This window comes from Capra hircus, chromosome 7 (assembly GCF_001704415.2).
Source record: "Capra hircus breed San Clemente chromosome 7, ASM170441v1, whole genome shotgun sequence".
NCBI lineage: Eukaryota > Metazoa > Chordata > Mammalia > Artiodactyla > Bovidae > Capra > Capra hircus.
The window spans coordinates 96,709,898-96,729,070 of NC_030814.1; the positions used below are offsets into that span (position 1 = coordinate 96,709,898).

Here is a 19,173-nt window from a genome sequence, read left to right on the forward strand (position 1 = left end):
GAGATCCGGCTTCCAACTCTTTTGAGCAGGAATATTAGATCTATGGCAGTTCTATGTTTCATTATGTGAGGACCTGCCATGCTGCTTTCCACGGTGGCCACACAATTTTACATTCCCACCAACAGTGCAGAAGCCTTCCAGCTTCTCCACATCCTCCCTAACACCTGTTACTTCATCTTGTTCTATTTTACAGTATCCATCCTAATGAGTGTGATGAACGACTTTTTCAGAATGTTACCGATGTGGGAAATCAGGAACCACCCCCAGCCTACCCCACCTCATCCCTCCCGGACATCAGTGCCACTCACTGGTGTTCTCGGCTTCAGCTTTGAGGCTGCTCCTGCCACTGAGACTTCCTGTTCGGCTGTAAAGACCTCGGGCTGGGCGGCTCAGGAAGGGGGTGCGGCTGTCAGGGGTCCCAGGCCCCCCCACCGAAGGTGAAGGGTTCCAAGGGATGGTCTCTGGAAGGTCTCTGCAGCCCACCACACGCACCTCCAGGGTCCCTGAGAGAGGGGCAGGCTCATGGGGTGGGTTACATCTGGGGCAGGACAAAGGTTGCAGGTGCAGTGGGCATGAGCAGAAGTGGCCAGCGTGCAAGGAGGAGTTGGTGAGGGACAATCGGGGTGAGGCAGGGGGTCTGCTGCAGAGATGGCTGTGTCCAGAAGAGAGAAACAGGGGACAAGGGGGAGGGGTGGGGCAGTCTGGGGACGGGCTCTAGATGCTGAGGTTTAGTGACAGAAGAGCAGTTCAGAGCGCAGGCCGGAAGTCCAGGCGGTGGTGAGCCAGGTAGGACTGGGGGGGTCCAGGGTAGGATTCAGTAGGCTAGTCTGAGATCTGACACTGGGGCTGGGGTCTATGATAGGACTGGTCTGGGGAGGTAGTGGCTGAGGGATCTAAGAAGGGAGGGGCTGGCTAGTCTGGGGGTGGGGGGGTCAGAGGTTCAGGACTGAGGATTCTGAGAGTGAGGGACTATGAGACTGAAATCGAGGACTCTGGCTGGAGAGAGCAGACAGCTGCCCCTTCACGGTGGGGTGGGGAAAGTGAGGATGGGACTGTTGTTGCTGTTGTTTAGTCACTCAGCTGTGTCTGACTCTTTTGCGACCTCATGGACTACAGACTACCAGGCTCCTCTGTCCATGGAATTTCCCAGGCAAGAATACTAGAGTGGGTTGCCATTTCCATCTCCAGGGAATCTTCCCACCCAGGGATCAAGGATGGGGAGACAAGGGCAAGAGTCTCTGGGAGGGCAAGGTGGGGTTGGAAGTCTAGGGTCCAAGGGTCTGTTTGGCGTGGGGAATGGGGCCCAGGGCTACAGGGTTGGGGTGAATGGAGAAGGGAGGGGACAGTGGGATGGGAGTCCAGGACTGGGGAGAATGAAGATCCCAGTTGCAGGTTTGGGGCTGGGGGCTTAGAGGGGCAGGAGTCTAGAGCTAGGGGGGTGGGGTCCTGATTTGGGGCGGAAGCGGCGAGGACGCGGGAGGTGTAGGGACCCACCTGTGAGTGGCGCAGGCTTGCTCAGGGTGCTGTAGTGCGTGGGGGGGAACGGCCCGGCCAGGCGGGCGCTAAAGGCTGCGGAGGAAGCCGCGGCGAGCTCCTCGCGCAGCAGCCGCCCCTTCGGGTGGTCAGCGGGTAGCTCCCCAAGCCGCCGCTCCAGCGCCTCCCGAAGCAGCCCCAGCTTCTGGTTGGACTCGGTCAGCTTCTCCTGGGCCTGAGGTGGGAGAAGCCTGGCCGGGCTGGGGACGGGATCCGGCGCGCCCCTCCCCCAGGCCCGCTAAGTCCCACCTGGAGCTCCTCCCCGGAAGCCCCAGCCCTCAAATCATCTGGGTCCGACTTGAAACAGGAGTCCCCATCCCTTGCTGAAGCCCCACCTCTCCGGGTCGACGCCCCGCCCCTCACCTCGCTGATGGCTTTGCGGTCCGGAGTCTTGGCGGCGCTGAGCAGGCGCAGCACGTTCTTGGCGCCCTCGGCCACCGCATGCTCCACTCGGAAGTGGTGACGCAGCTCCTCGATGCGCAGCTCCACTGCCCCCAGGTCCGGACTCCCTGTGGGCGTGAGACACGAGGCAGTGAGGCCAGCCTGAGCCCCGGGCTGTCTCCAACCATCCTGGTTCTAGAGACATGCAGCCATCTGTAGTACAGGCACTGGCCAGGGACAGATAGCCGTCAACAAGCATCACTCCCTCCCAAGATAGGGGGTCATGGGGACAGTCACACTGTCACCCGTGGGCAGACAGCCACACATGCACCCGGATGCTGTCACTCTTTTATCCAGACACCATCCCCCACACAGCCAGTCCCAGGGATGTAGTTAAGCTGCCACCCAGGGGCAGTCTTATATACAGACACACAACACATACTTAGGGAACTTCCCTGGTGGTCCAGCAGTTAAGAATCTGCCTTCCACTGCAATGGATGAAGGTTCGATCCCTGGTGAGGGGACTAAGATCCCACATGCTCCAGAGCAACTAAGCCCATGTCCCTGCAACTACTGAGCCTGCGCACCACAACTGGAGAGTCTGTGCACCGCAAGGAAACACCCCACATGATGCAATGAAGATCCTGTGTGCCCCAACTAAGACTCAATGCAGCCAAATAAATAAATAAAAATAAAACACACATTTAAGAACAGATACGTTGCTGATGGGAATACAAGTTGCTTTCCAACCAATGGAGACAGCTTGGTGATTTCTGTCAGAATTATAAATGTATCTACCTTTTGATTTAGCAATCCCAGTTCAGGTACTTTATCCCATAGAAACAACTTTGCACTTGATACATGTTGTTTTTGTTTTTGTTTGGCCATACCATGCAGCATATGGGATCTTTAGTTCCCTGACTAGGAACTGAATTGCACCCCCACCTCCCCTGCAGTGGAAGTGCAGAGTCCTAACCACTAGATTGCCAGGAAATTTCCCTTGATATATGTATTATACGTGGTTATTCATAGCCTTTTTTTTTTTTTTAAGAGCAAAACATTGGAAGATACCTCACTTTCTCTAGTAGGGGTCTGAGTGAATGAATGGTGACCACCCACACCACGAAATACAACGTAGCTGGAGGAACAGGAATGGTGTCAGACAGATGTCATCAGACTGTCACTTAGAGGGTGACAATGGCATTGTCACTTTGTCACTAGTGTAGGCCTTGGAACACACATGCCCACACACTCTTACAGAGATGCCGTCACACTGCCACACACGGGTAAGACTGATATTATAGACACAGGCATATACCTTGTCTGTGCTGCGCTATGTGCTATCGTTTCAGTCGTGTCCGACTCTGTGCAACCCCATGGACTGTAGCCCACCACGCTCCTCTGTCCATGGGATTCTCCAGGCAAGAATACCAGAGTAGGGTGCCATTCCCTTCTCCAGGGGATCTTCCCAACCCAGGAATCGAACCTGCAGTTCTTACGTCTTCCACATTGGCAGGTGGGTTCTTTACCACTAGCGCCACCTGGGAAGCCCTATGCAGCTGCTGCTGCTGCTGCTGCTGCTAAGTCGCTTCAGTCATGTCCGACTCTGTGCGACCCCCGAGACGGCAGCCAGGCTCCCTCATCCCTGGGATTCTCCAGGCAAGAACACTGGAGTGGGTTGCCATTTCCTTCTCCAGTACATGAAAGTGAAAAGTGAAAGTGAAGTCACTCAGTCATGTCCGACTCTTAGCAACCCCATGGACTGCAGCCCCCCAGGCTCCTCCATCCATGGGATTTTCCAGCCAAGAGTACTGGAATGGGGTGCCATTGCCTTCTCCAGGAAGCTCTATACACCTTGTCAACTCCCAGCAAAAGGACAGTGTCACAGGGACAGAGGGAAAGTCACAAAACATAAACACCCTAATGGGACAGTCAGTCAGTTCAGTCGCTCAGTCGTGTCCGACTCTTTGCGACCTCATGAACCGCAGCATGCCAGGCCTCCCTGTCCATCACCAACTCCTGGAGTTCACCCAAACTCACATCCATTGAGTCGGGACAGAGTTACACAATGGCAAAACTCCCAGGGCTCCAATTCCAGCCCAGGGAGGATCACGGCAACACAGGCACACTGCCACACAGATAAGGCACAGGGACAGGCAAAGAAATGCCCGCACGGGACCTCCCTGGTGGTCCAGTGGTTAGGACTTCACCTTCCAGGGCAGGCAGTACAGATTTGCTCCCTGGTTGGGGGGGTGAGGGTCCCACGTGCCTCACAGCCGGGGAATCAAGGCATGGAATGGAGGCAGTGTTGCAGCAAATTCAGTGAGGCCTTGTGGACACAGTGGGGGAAGGAGAGTGGGACGGATAGAGAGAGGAGCACTGCCATATATACGCCGGCACGTGGGGCACAGCCAGCCAGGGGGGATTTGCCGTATGGCGCAGGCAACTCAAACCAGTGCTCTGTGACAGCCTAGAGGGGTGGGATGGGGTGGGAGGGAAGGTTCAAGAGGGAGAAGACATATGCATATGCTTATGGCTGATTCACGCTGATATATGGCAGAAACCAATACAATATGGTAAAGCAATTATCCTCCAATTAAAAATAAAAGTTTTTTTTTAAGAACAACAACAAAAAAATGGTCCACAATGAAAGAAAATCTTTAAAAGAAATGCTGTCATGATGTCATACAGTCAGGGGAGCATGAGCAATAATCATAGACACAGAGACCCAATGTCACAGGGAAACAGGCTGGCTTCACGCTCAGAGTGCAGTCCCAGGGATGTGGCCACAGCCCAACAGAGGACACAGCCACAGTCACCCAATGGAACAGGGAGTAGGCACAAGGACACACTGGCACCTAGGCGCAGGAGACCTGTCACCCACAGACACAAGGTCACAGTCATGCTTATCCACGGCTGTAGATTTCAAGGACAGTCTTGCGGTCTCAAGCATTCCTACAGTCACACTCGCCCACAGCTGTGCGGCACCCACCAAGACGTTTGTCCTATGTGCCCAGATGGTCGTCAAGACTTTTACACTTATAGGGACAAGATTAGGCTGTCACCAAAAGTTACAATGCGAGGGCACAGTAAGGAGGCAGCCATCTATGAATCTGGAAGAGGGCTCTCACCAGACGCCGTATCTGCCAGCACCTTGATCTTGGACTTTCAGCCCCCAGCACAGTGGGAGATAAATGTCTGCTGTTTACGTGCCCCTCATCCCCAGTCTGTGGTGTTGTGGTGGAGCAGCCCAAACACACTAACACCCACCCACAGCTGACATACTCTCATGGCGACACAGGAACTCTCAGAGTCATGGGGCATGTGTACAGACTCTGGTCCCCACAGCTAATACCACGCTGACACTGACAAACGTCGCTAGTACAGTCACCCCTTGTACGAGATACCTGGAGAACTGAGGCATACAACACAGCCTGTCTCAAATTCAGGACGACAGTTGGGTTGAGACGCCCTCAGGTATTCAGACACTGAGATACACAGGAAACGCACACATGCTGTGGACACCCAGTTTCATATTACTGGGGCCAACACGGCAAGGCAACTGCCTAGCCCAGGGGTCCACACATTTTTTCCATCAAGAGCCAAAGGGTAGGACCTCCCTGGTGGTCTAGTGGTTAAGAGGCTGCCTGCCAACACAGGGGACGTGGATTCAACCCCTGGTCCAGGGAGATTCCATATGCTGCAGGGCAACTAAACGCCTGCCGCACAACTACTGAGCCTGCGATCCAGAGCCCGTGAGCTGCAGCTACCGAAGCCCAAGAGCCCATGCTCGACACAAGAAGCCACTGCAGTGAGAAGCCTTCACACAACGAAGACCCAGCACAGCCCAAACTGAATTATTCTTTTAAAAAGAGCCAAAGGGTAAATATTTTTGCCTTTGTGGACCACAAGCTCTGTTGCCACTTCTGGCTCCACTGTCACGATGCACAAGCAGTCGTAGGTGACAGTAAATGAACAGGCCTGGCTGGGCTGTCAGTATTTCCAGAACAAGCAAACACACAAAAGAAGGCAGCAGCAGATTTGGTCCAAAAGCTGTAGTTTGCCAATAACTGATCACATGCAAATCTTGAGTGGGACCGAATGGGAGACCGGGGCCCAGAGAGGGTCAGGACGGCCTTCTAGCATGGTGAGTCGCAGCACCCACCTCCCTGCCTTAGGAAGGGACCCCTTGTGGGGCTGGGAGCTGAACTCTGCAAGGTGGAACGCAGGGGAGGCTGTCTCGGGGGAGGGACTCACCTTGAGCCTCGTCTGGGGCCGCCTGGCTCTCCAGCTGGCAGGCCTGCAGTGCCCGGCGCAGTTGCATGCGGATGATATCTATCTTGGTCTTACTGTCTTGCAGCATCTGCTGCGCCGTCAGCAGCAGCTTCCGGTCCTGATGGCAGAGACAGGCCGTGAGGGGAAGGCTGGGCAGGTGGGGGTCTGACTACCCGTCCTGGTGCCCACCCCAGGCAGGCTCTGGGTGACAGAGCATTCATGTGTGGGTATGACAGAATGTGTTCCTGGGTGTTGAAGGGAGATGGAGCCTGTGGCATGTGAATCCTGACAGCTGCCACCTAACAGCTGTGTGACTCTGGACAAGCTGCTCAACCGCTCTGGGTCCATCTGCTCATCTGCGGGAAGGAGAGTGTTCTAACAGCACCAACCACCACTGGGCTGAGGATTAAAGGAGGTAATCTGTGTGTAGGGCTCAGAACTGTGCCTGGCACCAGCAGGCACTGTATTCGTGTCAGCTGTTAGAATGGCGTATGTGTGTGAGTGTTCCCCATGGTGGGCGTAGCCTTGCCTGTAGCCACATGGGTGAGTCCAGGGGTGACTGGGTGTCAGACAGTTGTAGGCAGTTGCAGGAAGCAGGGTCCTGCTCTTGGTGTATGCAGTTCAAGCTACAGGGTTAACTGGGCATAGCCAAGGACGGTATGTGTGTGTAAGTGCCAGGAACTGGTGGTGGATTTTTCCATTGACTTGGTGCTCTGTTCAAAACCAGGCACTGACAGACTTCCCTGGTGGCCCAGTGGTTAAGAATCCACCTGCCAATGCAAGGGACACAGGTTCGATCCCTGGTCCGGGATGATTCCACATGCAGCAGGGCAACTAAGCCCATGTGCCACAACTACTGAGCCTGCACACCCTAGAGGCTGTGCTCCATGACAAGAGAAGCCACTGCAATGGGAAGCCCATGCCCTGCAGCTAGAGAGTGGCCCCTACACTCCACAGCTACAGAGAGCCTGAGCACAGCAATGAAGTCCCAGAGCAGCCAAAAATAAAAACAGGTAAAATACATTCTAAGAAAGCCAGGCACAGCCAATCTGTGACGAAAGAAGACTGGGTACTGACTGAAGGGGGCAGGAGGGCACTTCTGGGTGACAGGAAATGTTCGGTAAGGGCGGTGGGTAGCTAGACAGAAATGCACTGGCTGTACACTTAGGTTTCTGTGCTTGACGTCCATTTGTTACACCTCAGTAAAAGGTTGAGACAAGTTCCGCATGGTCTGTGTGCTGTGCAGTATTCACGTGTGTGTGTGCACTCACAGGTGTGGATGCTCTCTGGGTCTCTAGCTGTAGGTCGAACTCTGCCCGTGGGTGTCAGTGTCTCTGGGTGTTGCTGCCAACCTGTGACTGTGTACTTGGTGTTGGTACAACTGGGGGTATGTCTGTGTGACAACTCTGATCTCTGGGTGTGAAAAACTGAAGATGTGTGTGTCTGTGGGTCTAGGTGTCCTGTTGGCCTGTGCTGTGTGTCCTGGGTGTTCTATGATGGTGAGCATCTCTCCATGTCTAGAGGTGACTGTGGTGGTTTTCCTCCACGTGTTACTGCTGTGAATCTAGGTGTTATGACGGTGGGTGTGTGTGTCTCAGGTGATATGCCACTGTGTGTCTCTAGAAGCTGTTATGACCATGGATATGTCTCTAGATATCATGATGATAGTATACACATCTGGGCTTCTCTGGTGGCTCAGTGGTAAAGAACCCGCCCATCAACGCAGGAGACATGAGTTCAATTCCTGGGTTGGGAAGATCCCCTGGAGGAGGAAATGACAACCCACTCCAGTATTCTTGCCTAAAAAATCCTATGGACAGAGGAGCCTGGTGGGCTACAGTCCATACAGTTGCAAAGAGTCAGACACGACTGAGCCGCTAAATGGTAACATGTGTGCATCTGGGCGTTGATCTGTGTGTACGTCAGAGACGCCACCAGCAGTGAGAGGCTGCATGTTGCCCAGTCTCCGGGGGTAACTGAGTATGGTGAGGGAGTCTCTGCCACGTGTTGATCTGACATCACCCACAGTCATCCAGTTTCCTCTCTGCCCCCACCCAAGCTGCCCACACTCCAATCCTGCTGCAGAGTCACTCCACAGCCCTCTGTCCCCAACCCAGAGTGCCCCAGCCTCCTGGGGGGCAGATGGAGGCACCACCCCGCCCCCCACCACACGCTCCAGCCTGGGATGCACCCACAGGGATACATGCACATGGAGGGGTGTGCATGCACGCTGCTCCCACCTTGGTGCTGCCGTTGCTATACGTCTGGATCATGTTCTCTGCCCCCTGCTTCACCTTCAGCTCGATGGCCAGCTGCTTCTCCAGACCGGCTACGCGGCTCAAGTTGGTGGCTGAGCAGGCAGAGTCACCTGTGCCAGGGGACTGGGGGGCATCTGGAGGGGTGGATGGTGCAAAGTCACCACAGTGACTTTGCACCATCCACCCCTCCTCTCCAACTGCCCAGGTGCTTTTGCGCCAGCTGAGAGGATCCACCCCGGGCCTGTGAGGAGGAAGAGCTGGGGGCCAGGGGCCACAGGGTCCACTCCCCACCAGCCCTCATAGGGAAACCCTTTCAGGCCTGGGGCAGGACCAGTGTGAATGAACACAGGTGTGTGTGAGTCGTTGGTGTGATCGTGTATACCTTTGTAGAGAAGGTATATACACCCCAAAGATGTGCAAGGTTGTGTAGGCGTCAGCGGGTGTGGCTGTGGTTGAGTCTGTGACCTTCAGGGTGCTGGCATAACTGAGTGTCTCCCCAGGTGCTAGTGTAACTGTGAGATGTGAGGTGTTAGAATGCCTCTGTGAGATTCTGGGTGATGGGGATGACTCTGTGCACGTCTGCAACTGTTAGCAGAACTGAGCATTCAGATCTCCTGGCGCTGGTCTGACAGCATCCGAGTGTTGGGACAGCTGGACATGTGTGTCTCTGGACAGCTCTGTGTCAATCTCCAGAGAGTGGTATGACCATCAGAGGCACTCTGGGTACAGCTGTGACAGGATGAGGTTTTTGAGCGTTGGCTGAACTCTCATTATCTTCAAGTGTTGATCCAATAGTGTTGCTGCTGCTGCTAAGTTGCTTCAGTCGTGTCCAACTCTGTGCGACCCCACAGACGGCAGCCCACCAGGGTCCTCCGTCCCTGGGATTCTCCAGGCAAGAACACTGGAGTGGGTTGCCATTGCCTTCTCCAAGGCATGAAAGTGAAAAGTGAAAGTGAAGTCGCTCAGTCGTGTCCGACTCTTAGCGACCCCATGGACTGCAGCCTACCAGGCTCCTCCATCCATAGGATTTTCCAGGCAAGAGTACTAGAGTGGGGTGCCATTGCCTTCTCCGTCTGATAGTGTTAACCTCCAGCTATTGACACACCAAAGAGGTGTGTGGGTGTTGGGCTAAGTGATGCTGAGTCTCAGGTCTTGTCCAGTTGACTGTGTTAAGTCTCAGGCTGTTTATGGGTTGGTAAACTCCTGTGGCAGCGGCTCTGTGTGTCTGAATCTCTGGGGGTTGCTGTGAGCGTGTGAGTCCTCAGGTTTTGTGTGTGTGTTGGTGTGATTGCGTATGCGTTTATCTGGGCACTGGCTGGCAGTATGGACGTCTCTGGGTATTCACAGAATAATGCTGCTACTGTTTAGTCACTCAGTCACGTCCGACTGTTTAGCAACCCATGGAGCGTAGATGGCCAGGCTCCTCTGTCCATGAGATTTCCCAGGCCAAGAATACTGGAACAGGTTGCCATTCCCTTCTCCGGGGGATCTTCTCGACCCAGGGATCGAACCCACATCTCCTGCACTGCAGGCAGATTCTGTACCGCTGAGCCACAGGGTGGGCCCTCAGAGTAGTCTGGGTGCTGGCGTGACTGCGTGTGAGGGTCTCTGGCTACTGATGTGATGTGTGTTACATCTTTTAGTTGTAAGATGAAAAAGTTCTGCAGATTCCTTGCACAAAAATATGAAAATACTCAACACCACTGAGCTGTATGCTTAAAAATGATACATTTCCTGTAATGTGTTTTTTTCCAAAACGCTTTATTTTATATTGGAATATAGGTAATTAAGGGACTTCCCTGGTGGCTCAGTGGTAAGGAATCTGCCTGTTAAGCAGGAGATGCAGGTTCAATCCCTGGGTTGGGAAGATACCCTGGAGAAAGAAATGGCAACCTACTCCAGTCTTCTTGCTGAAAAATCCCATGGACAGAGGGGCCTAGCAGGCTGCAGTCCATGGGGTCACAAACATGGGGTCTAAACGGAAGCAATAACAATAGCCAGCTAACAATGCTGTTATACTTTCAGGTGTTGTGTTTTTTTAATCACAATTAAAAATTTTTTTAAATCAGTTGGAGCCTATAGGTGTTGTCTAGGTGTGGGTGTGACTGTGACTGTGGATATTTGTGTGATACCGTGTAAACCCTTTGGTGTTGTCCAGGTGTGGGTGTGACTGTGACTCTGGATATTGGTGTGATACCGTGTAAGCCCTTTGGTGGTGTCCGGGTGTGGGTGTGACTGTGAGTCTGAATATTGGTGTGATACCGTGTAAGCCTTTGTTGTTGCCCAGCTGTGGGTGTGACTGTGTGTACCTTTCCCTGGGTGTTGGTTTGGGCCTTTTGTCTGCCTGTATTTGGGCCTCCCAGGTGGCACTACTGGTAAAGAATCCGCCTGCCAATGCAGCAGATGCAAGAGATGCAGGTTCAGTCCTGGGTCGTGAAGATGCCCTGGCGAAGGAAATGGCAATCCACTCCAGCATTCTTGCCTGGGGAATTCCACTGGACAGAGGAGCCTGGCGGGCCACAGTCCACAGGGTCACACAGAGTTGGACACAACTGAGCACTTGTCAGCACTGATAGCAGCCACCTGCATTTTCAGGTTGGAAGCTGCCGTGACCGAGTGTGTCTCCCTGGGAGTCAGTGGCAATGGGCTGGCCGGCCGCACCCTGGGACACAGTGGGTGAGCCCTGGGCAGTGGAGGCCCCCAGTCCCGCATCCCCCACCCCCCAGCCCAGGGAAGCCTGGCTTACCATGCACGCCCACCGCGGGGTCGGGCAGCACCACGTGGGCATGCAGCTCCTGCAGCTGCTGGTGCAGCAGGTCAAGCCTGCGTGAGGAGCCGCGCAGCACCAGCTCCACGGGGCCGAGGTTACGGCCCAGGTCAGTGGTGGCTCGCCGCAGGTTCTCTGCACCCTCCTTCAGCTTCAGCTCCTTGCGGATCTCCCGCCGCAGACGCTCCCGCTCCAGCTCCAGCTGCTGCTGTACCCCAGGGGCTGCCAGGTCGGCACCTGCCAGGCCCAGCTGCTCCAGCAGGGACCAGCTGCGTGGCTCACTCTGCGGGGGACGGAGCAGGGTCAGTGGGGCCAGGGCGGCTCTGGGGGTGCAGACCACATTCAGCTGACCTGGCCCGGCCTCCTCCTGGGGGGGGACTCCTGACACAGGCCCTGCTCCATGTCCTCCGACAGTCCCCCAAAACTGGGAGGTGAGACAAGGCCCTGTGCCTGCTTCCTGACACCTCCAAACTGCGAGGTCCCAAGGGCAGGGCCTTCTCCTTGCCTGTCACCTCAGACAAGAGGACCATAGGTACACTTCAGTCTCCCCCCACTGTCCTCATGCAGTGGGATCCTGCAGGGCAGATTCCACTGCCCCATCACTGGGTCCCCACAGCTCGGGGTCCCCAAGGTCAGGCCCTATCTCTCCTTCCACTGTCCTCCCAAATTAGGGGGGCCCAAGAACAGGCTTTGTCTCCCTCTGTTGCCCCCAAATGACCAGGTCCTGAGGGGAGACCCCCTCTCCCCTCTGCTGCCCCCCTAAACTAGGAGGTCCCAAAGGCAGGCCCCATCTCTGCTCCCTTATGCCCCACGTTAGGAGGGCCTGAGGGCAGCTTTCATCTTCCTTCTGCTGCTCCCCAAATGAGGAAGTATCAAGGGCAGGCCTGTGATGCCCCCCAGACCACAAGGTTGGGGTTCCAAGAGCAAGTTCCTTCTCCTCTTGGCTGTACCCTTGAACTAGGAGGACCCAGGGACAGGCCTTGTCTATTTCCTGTTGTACCCTCAAACTAGGAGGACCCAGGGACAGGCCTTGTCTATTCCCTGCCGTACCCCAAAACTAGGAGGGTGTGGAGACAAGCTTTGTCTATTCCCTGCTGTACCTCCAAACTAAGAGGACCCAGAGACAGGCCTCATCTATTCCCTGCTGTAACCCCAAACTAGGAGGACCCAGGGCCAGGCCTTGTCTATTCCCTGTGGTAACCCCAAACCAGAAGGGCCTGGAGACGGGTTTTGTCTATTCCCTGCTGTACCCCCTAACTTGGAGATCTGGGGGCCAAGCGCCATCTCCCCTCCTTTTGTCATCTACAACTGGGACCCCAAAGAAAAGAGCACTGTTCCCTTCCTCCTCTATCCCCCCAACCTGGAAGCCCAAAGGGCCCCAAACAGTTTCATCTTTCAAACAGAAAACTCCAAAGCCAGCATCCCACCTCCTCTCCTCAGTCCAAAACCAAGCGGTACCGAGGGCAGGGCCCCTCCGGCCTGTGCCACTTGGGGTCCTCTTCTGCTGCCCCTCCCCCACAAGGACCCCAGCCCCCACCTCCAGCTCCGGGTCCAAAGGGGGATCAGCCTCCGCCATCCTGGGCCCCGGCTGAGGGCCCCGCCCTCTTCCTGAACCTCAGCCCTGCCAGGGCCTCTCGCCTGCTACTTCCTCTTTCCTGCTGGCTCCCAGTAACCCCTGCGAAGGCCAGCTCTGGGGCTCTGGGGCATCAAGAGCACCTTCCTCTCAGCCCCCACTCGAGGGCTGAGCCTGCTTCTCTGGGGTCATCCCAGGGGTGGCCCCTCTGCTCCCTGTCCTGAGGATGCCCAAGGTGTACGCAGCAGGCACACACACACGGGCCCGCTAGTGTGGACATGAAGAGCAGCCTTCCCCACATATACAGCTTCCCTACAACACACTTATACACCTACAGGCATCACAGGCTGGCCAGTGTGTGCCCACCCCCCACTCCCTGTATATACTTATATACACCAACACCCACAAGTGCGTACATGGGCGGGCCAGCCCCCTTCCTGTCCCAACTTCCGGCTTCTTCTCAGCTCGGTTGCCTGCTGCTGCTGACCACAGCTTGGAGGCCTGGGGGCCCGGCCGGCCCTGCGGTACCTCCCTGAGGCCCACATCATGAGGAGACAGCTCTGCAGGGCTGGAGTGCCAGTGTCTCCACTTAAGCTCAAGTATGATTAAGAACCATGGTGGTTACTACAAGCTGCACGCCAGGTCAACTAATGCCATTCCAGGAGGTGCTACTATCACTCCGTTTTCCGGATGCGGAAACCGAGGCCTGGGGCTGTGACCTAACTTGCCCAAAGCCTCATAGCCAGCAGGAGACAGAACTAAGATTTCCAACAAGAGTGCCCAGAATCAGAGCTAGTTGTCAGCCAGGCAGGAAGAGCCCCGCGTATATTATCCGCCGCCACGGTGAGACCCCATTTCAGAGATGAGGAAAGCCAGGGTTCACTCTTGATCAACTTCAAGGGCAGCTGCCCCCAGAGAAGATTTACTTCAGGCCTAAAGTGTCACTCCCATGATCCTACTGACCCCTCAATTTTATCCTGAGCAGCTGCCATATTTCCCCTCCTACTTTACAGGTGAGGAGACTGAGCCTCAGAGGGATGGCAGCAGCAGTTCTCAATGGCGGAGGGGATTGCCAACACTCCCACCTCACTTCTAGGGGCAGCTGGCAATATCCAGAGCCATTCTGGGTTGGTTGTCATAACTGGGGCTGCTACTAGGCTCTATGGGGTTGAGTTCATGGAAACTGCTTGACATTCCACTGTAAACACGAGAGCCTCCACCTCCAAGAATGATTCAGCCCCAAATGTCAATAGTGCTGAGCTTTAGAAACCCTGGATTAAAGGACACAGACTCACACCCTGAGCTGCTGGCCATGACCACTGGTAAGGATTTCACAGCAGCCCTACCTGCAAGGGGCTGACCTGGTCTACATCCTTCCTCACCGTGAAAACTCTCTTGGCTACATTTTTTTTTTCAATTTTGACGGCAGAAACCAAGGCTCAAAGAGGGAATGGCGCTGGGCCTAGGACACACTGTGACGAAGTGGCAGCTCTGGAATTTACACCCAGGGTCACCTCCTACCACCTGCTATCAACCAGGTCCCACCGGCCACCCAGCCCCACCCTGTCCCCAGCAGGCAGAGCAGCGGTGCAGCCAGGAGCCGGGCCAGCTTGAATGAGGGGAGTCCGGGTTGGGGGAGGAGGAGCAGAATCCCTCAGCCCCACCTCCTCCAGCAGCTGAGGGATGAGAATATGCAAAGGAGGGAGAGAGGGAGGCTGGGCCTCCCGGGTTCTCCTTCCTTGGATGACTCACTCCTATCCAGGGCAGGGGTCACCTGAGGGCCAACGAGATGAACCCATGAATCAGGAGCCTGGCCTGGCCTTGGGGAATCCCCAACACCCTCCAAGAAGCAGAAAACACCTCCCCTGCCCCAGGTCCAGAGGGTCCACTTCTCAGAAATTCCCTCTTCCTAGAGTGACCAGGGATCTAGACCCCATGTCCGGAGATTTCAATGCATTGGGCGTTTCTGGAATCCGGACAGGACATCCGTTTGCCGGACACAGAACAGACAGGCACACACACTGGGACAGACAGAGGGACAGGAGTAGCAGACCCAAGCAGCCACGAGAGAGAGAGGAATGACCAGGATGGGTTAGGGTGGGGGTGGGGGTGGGGTAGGGGGAAGAGAGCAGGCAGGAGACGGGAAAGGGGACCAGGGCGCAGGTCCAGCCTCGGTCCAGGAATCACAGTCTCCGTCCAGGCCATGTCTGCTACATGCCAAACGCATGCATGTGCCAGCGGAGTCCTACACTGTCCTCCCAGGGCTGATGGGGTAGAGGCAGGGACCCAGGCCCTCCCCAGCCCCCAAGGTCTGACCTTGTGTGATCGGCAACACCAGATACGCCCAGCTCCTCGGCAAGGCTGGCAGGCCATCAGCAGGACTGGGGCGGGGGACAGGGGGTCACGGGGGAGACACAAAGGGGATGTGGGGGCAGGTGCAGAAGGAGATGAGAACCCAGTTACACAGCAACCACAGGACGATGGAGAGCTGATGAGGCACTGTGGGGGCACCGGAGGTACAGGACATGTCTCAGATTTGGGTCACTGACCCAGAGAGGTTTCAGCAGTCACTCTGGCCCTGCTTACCACAGGCAGGGCAGGTGAGTCCCAGGCTGCGATGTCCACAAGGTGGCACAGGGAGAACCTGGGTGGGTGGCACTTCGGTGTCAGTCACCTGTGCCTCTGTGTGTGTTGATGTGTGGGTTGTGGGGTGACCCAGTCCAGGCAGGATTCCAGGTAAGAGAATCCCCAGTTCATTGACATGGACACTCCCCACTCGGAATCCTGGGATAAGGTTCCACCTGGCAGCCGAGTGGCTGGCTGTGTGGGTCCCTGGTCCCCAGACCTAAAGAGGTGACTCTGGCACTTCCGCCAACAGGTGCCAATCTGCAGCGTCGCGACCATCGTAAAGCTCAGTCCGGAGGTGGGGGTGCCGCCACCGGAGCTTTGTTGTGCGTGGGGGAGGGTGGGGGAAACGGGGCGAATGGCCTGCGCCCTTCCCGGGGCATCGCGCCAGGCACCTGCTCAGGTGGAGCGGCACCTGCCGGGGAACCGAACGCTGAGGAGAGGGAGCGAGCGGCAGGGTCGATTGGCACCGGGATGCCCAGCTAGCCACAGACACCCGAAGTCGAGCCTCCGCTGCGCCCCCTCTAATTCTCAGAGAAGGGCGGAGCTGGGGATGTTGTAGGACTCCCCTCGCTCCCCCACCCTCCCCCGTGCGTACCTCCACCTGCCGAGGAGACTGCGCTGGCTCCACGGTGCTGGCCCTGGGAGGGGGCGCCTAGCGCTCGGGGGAGGTGGGGACCCGCCCTGGCCGCCCCGATCCCGGGAGCGCCGGCGGTGCGCGGGCGGGGGTCCCCAGCGCCGGCTGGCCGCTGGGCGGCTGCGAACGCAGGTGCGCCTACCTGCACAGCGTCGCTGGCCATGTCCACACGCAGCCCGCCAGGGGTCCCCGCGCGGAGGGAGGGGCGCTGAGAGGAGCGCGCGTGCGCCCCGCGCGGGGCGGGGCGGGGGGCGGGCGCGGCGCGACGCCCCCCGCAAGGCGCAGGGCCGGCTCCGGCCTGCTCGGCTCGGGCAGCGCCTGGCCTGGCCGCCGAGTCCGCGCGCCGCGCCCTCGGGCCCCAGCGGCCGCCGGGCCCGGTCACGTGACCACCGAGGTCGGCGCCTGGGGAGGGGGCGGGGCCGAGGGGGCGGGGCTCCCGGCGGCCCCCGGGGCTACGGGGTCCCGGCCGCTTGTGCGCCCCCCTCCGGAGCGGAAGCTGCCGGGTCGGTTTCGCTCGTCTTTCCTTCTTTCGGATTTCTCCCTTTTCCCACGGGTCACCCGATTGAGCGCGCGGGAACCCAGAGAAAAAGAGGGAGCCACGTTAAAGCAGGGAGCGGTGGAGGCCTTTGGACCTCCCTGGAACTCCTCTCAAAAAAACAAAAACAACTCATTTTCTCCCTGTGTTTGCAAGTTGAGGCTTTCTTAGAACGAACTGTCATTCAAGGGCACCGGAGCTTCCCCCACAGGCTGGAGACAAGCTCTGAGCAGACTTGTGTTCAAATTCCAGCACCTTATGCCTTGGGGGAGTCCCCCAAACCTAAGAGCCCCTTGTCTGTAAAAAAAAAAAAAGAGAGAGCGAGAGAGACAGAGAAAGAGGATTGACCTACCCACCCTTGGAGGTGTTGACAAAGTGAAATGAGACAATGCATGCCAAGTGCTGTGAACGCAGTAAGCGCTGGACAAAGGTTAGCTACTGTGATTTTTAGTGTTTTTGCCGTTGTTATGTAAAGAGATTTGACCCCTAAATCCGTCACGGACTCGCTGTGGGCCCTGTAGCGTCTGATCCTCAGTTTTCGCCTCTGTAAGATGGGGACACGCCTCTTCGGGGCTGCTGCATGCAGGTGGCGCTCCACCGTGCAGACTCGTGCCCGGTCGGAGGCGGAAGGTGAAGAACTCTGAGGAGCTTCTCCAGGCTCTCCGGAGTCCCTGGAGCATGCAGCCTGGCTCGTGGCAGACCGGGCACTCCCTTTCAAACTCGGTGACTGAACCAAGCTGCGGTCCCTTGGGCGCGGGGCAGAGAGCGCTCCTCCGCCTTGGCGCCTTCCTGGGACCCTCCAGAGCGCGGGAGGCCACCTTGGTTACCCGCAGCTTTGCATAGTATACGCGGTCCCAGAGATCGGGGCGGGGTGTTTTCTCTCTCCCTTTGGGCGACTCTTTGGGGCTGGGTAGTGGTGGTGGTCAGGAAGCAACAGTTAGAACTGGACGTGGAACAACAGACTGGTTCCAAATAGGAAAAGGGGTACGTCAAGGCTGTATATTGTCACCCTGCTTATTTAACTTCTATGCAGAGTACATCATGAGAAACGCTGGACTGGAAGAAACACAAGCTGGAATCAAGATTGCCGGGAGAAATATCAATCACCTCAGATATGCAGATGACACCACCCTTATGACAGAGAGTGAAGAGGAACTAAAAAGCCTCTTGATGAAAGTGAAAGAGGAGAGTGAAAAAGTTGGCTTAAAGCTCACCATTCAGAAAACGAAGATCATGGCATCTGCTCCCATCACTTCATGGCAAATAGATGGGGAAACAGTGGAAACAGTGTCAGACTTTATTTTGGGGGGCTCCAAAATCACTGCAGATGGTGATTGCAGCCATGAAATTAAAAGACGCTTACTCCTTGGAAGAAAAGTTATGATCAAACTAGATAGCATATTCAAAAGCAGAGACATTACTTTGCCAACAAAGGTTCGTCTAGTCAAGGCTATGGTTTTTCCAGTGGTCATGTATGGATATGAGAGTTGGACTGTGAAGAAAGCTGAGTGCCGAACAATTGGTGCTTTTGAACTGTGGTGTTGGAGAAGACTCTTGAGAGTCCCTTGGACTGCAAGGAGATCCAACCAGTCCATTCTGAAGGAGATCAGCCCTGGGATTTCTTTGGAAGGAATGATGCTAAAGCTGAAACTCCAGTACTTTGGCCACCTCATGCAAAGAGTTGACTCATTGGAAAAGACTTTGATGCTGGGAAGGATTGAGGGCAGGAGGAGAAGGGGATGACAGAGGATGAGATGGCTGGATGGCATCACTGACTTGATGGACGTGAATCTGAGTGAACTCCAGGAGTTGGTGATGGACAGGAAGGCCTGGTGTGCTGCAATTCATGGGGTCGCAAAGAGTCGGACACGACTGAGTGACTGAACTGAACTGAACTGAGTGGTGGTGGTGATGGTTAACAGAGAAAGAGGAAGAGGAGGAAGAGAAATTATACCAGTCCACAATCCGCCCACTTTCCCCCTCCATGGTCTCCACCAAGTCCATTTTCATCATCGTTCACGTGGACCAGTGCAGTCGCCTCCTGTCAGGTCCCTGGGTTCCTTCCTTGACCTCATAGTCTCTTTTCCCCACAACAACCCAGGGATGCCTAGGAATGTCTAAGTCAGGTAATGTCCCACCTCTGCCTAGATCCCTCTTTGACTCCCAGCTTCCCCAGAGGAAAAGCCAAAGTCCTATCAGCAACCCACAAGGCCCTTCAACCTTCCTTCTCTCCTCTTCTCCCACCTTTTCCCCTTGCTCACTCTGCAGCCACACCTGTTTCCTGGCAGTTCCTCAAATATTTATCCATTGAATTAAAGAAACCTTTGAGCCAGCTCTTTTGCTTTTGATCTAAATGTGAGGAAACTCAGGCCCCTCACCCTCAATGAGCTTCCCAGGTGGTGCTAGTGGGAAAGAACCCCCAACTGTCAATGCAGTAGACACAAGAGACGCAGGTTCCATGCCTGGGTCAGAAAGATCCCCTGGAGGAGGGCATGGCCACCCACTCCAGTATCCTTGCCTGGAGAATCCCAGGGACAGAGGAGTGGGGAGAGGAGCCTACAGTCCACAAGGTCATGAAGAATCAGACAT

The 19,173-nt window shown here is 56.0% G+C and overlaps 1 protein-coding gene across 2 annotated transcripts in view; it reads right to left on the reverse strand.

Moving 5' to 3' along the window:
- PKN1 (protein kinase N1) overlaps nucleotides 1–16,356 on the reverse strand; it is a 29,056-nt gene extending 12,700 nt beyond the window's left edge. The window contains exons 1-7 of one of the 2 annotated variants that reach the window (XM_018051180.1): nucleotides 16,192–16,356; nucleotides 11,194–11,497; nucleotides 8,430–8,581; nucleotides 6,172–6,307; nucleotides 1,897–2,042; nucleotides 1,495–1,708; nucleotides 309–503 (exon numbers count right to left, since the gene is read on the reverse strand). In XM_018051180.1, coding sequence (XP_017906669.1) covers nucleotides 309–503; nucleotides 1,495–1,708; nucleotides 1,897–2,042; nucleotides 6,172–6,307; nucleotides 8,430–8,581; nucleotides 11,194–11,497; nucleotides 16,192–16,212 — 1,168 coding nt within the window. In that variant the 5' untranslated portion in view covers nucleotides 16,213–16,356. Of the gene's footprint in view, nucleotides 1–308; nucleotides 504–1,494; nucleotides 1,709–1,896; nucleotides 2,043–6,171; nucleotides 6,308–8,429; nucleotides 8,582–11,193; nucleotides 11,498–12,751; nucleotides 12,829–16,191 lie in introns of those variants that run through there. The other variant, XM_018051181.1, reaches the window with a different exon arrangement.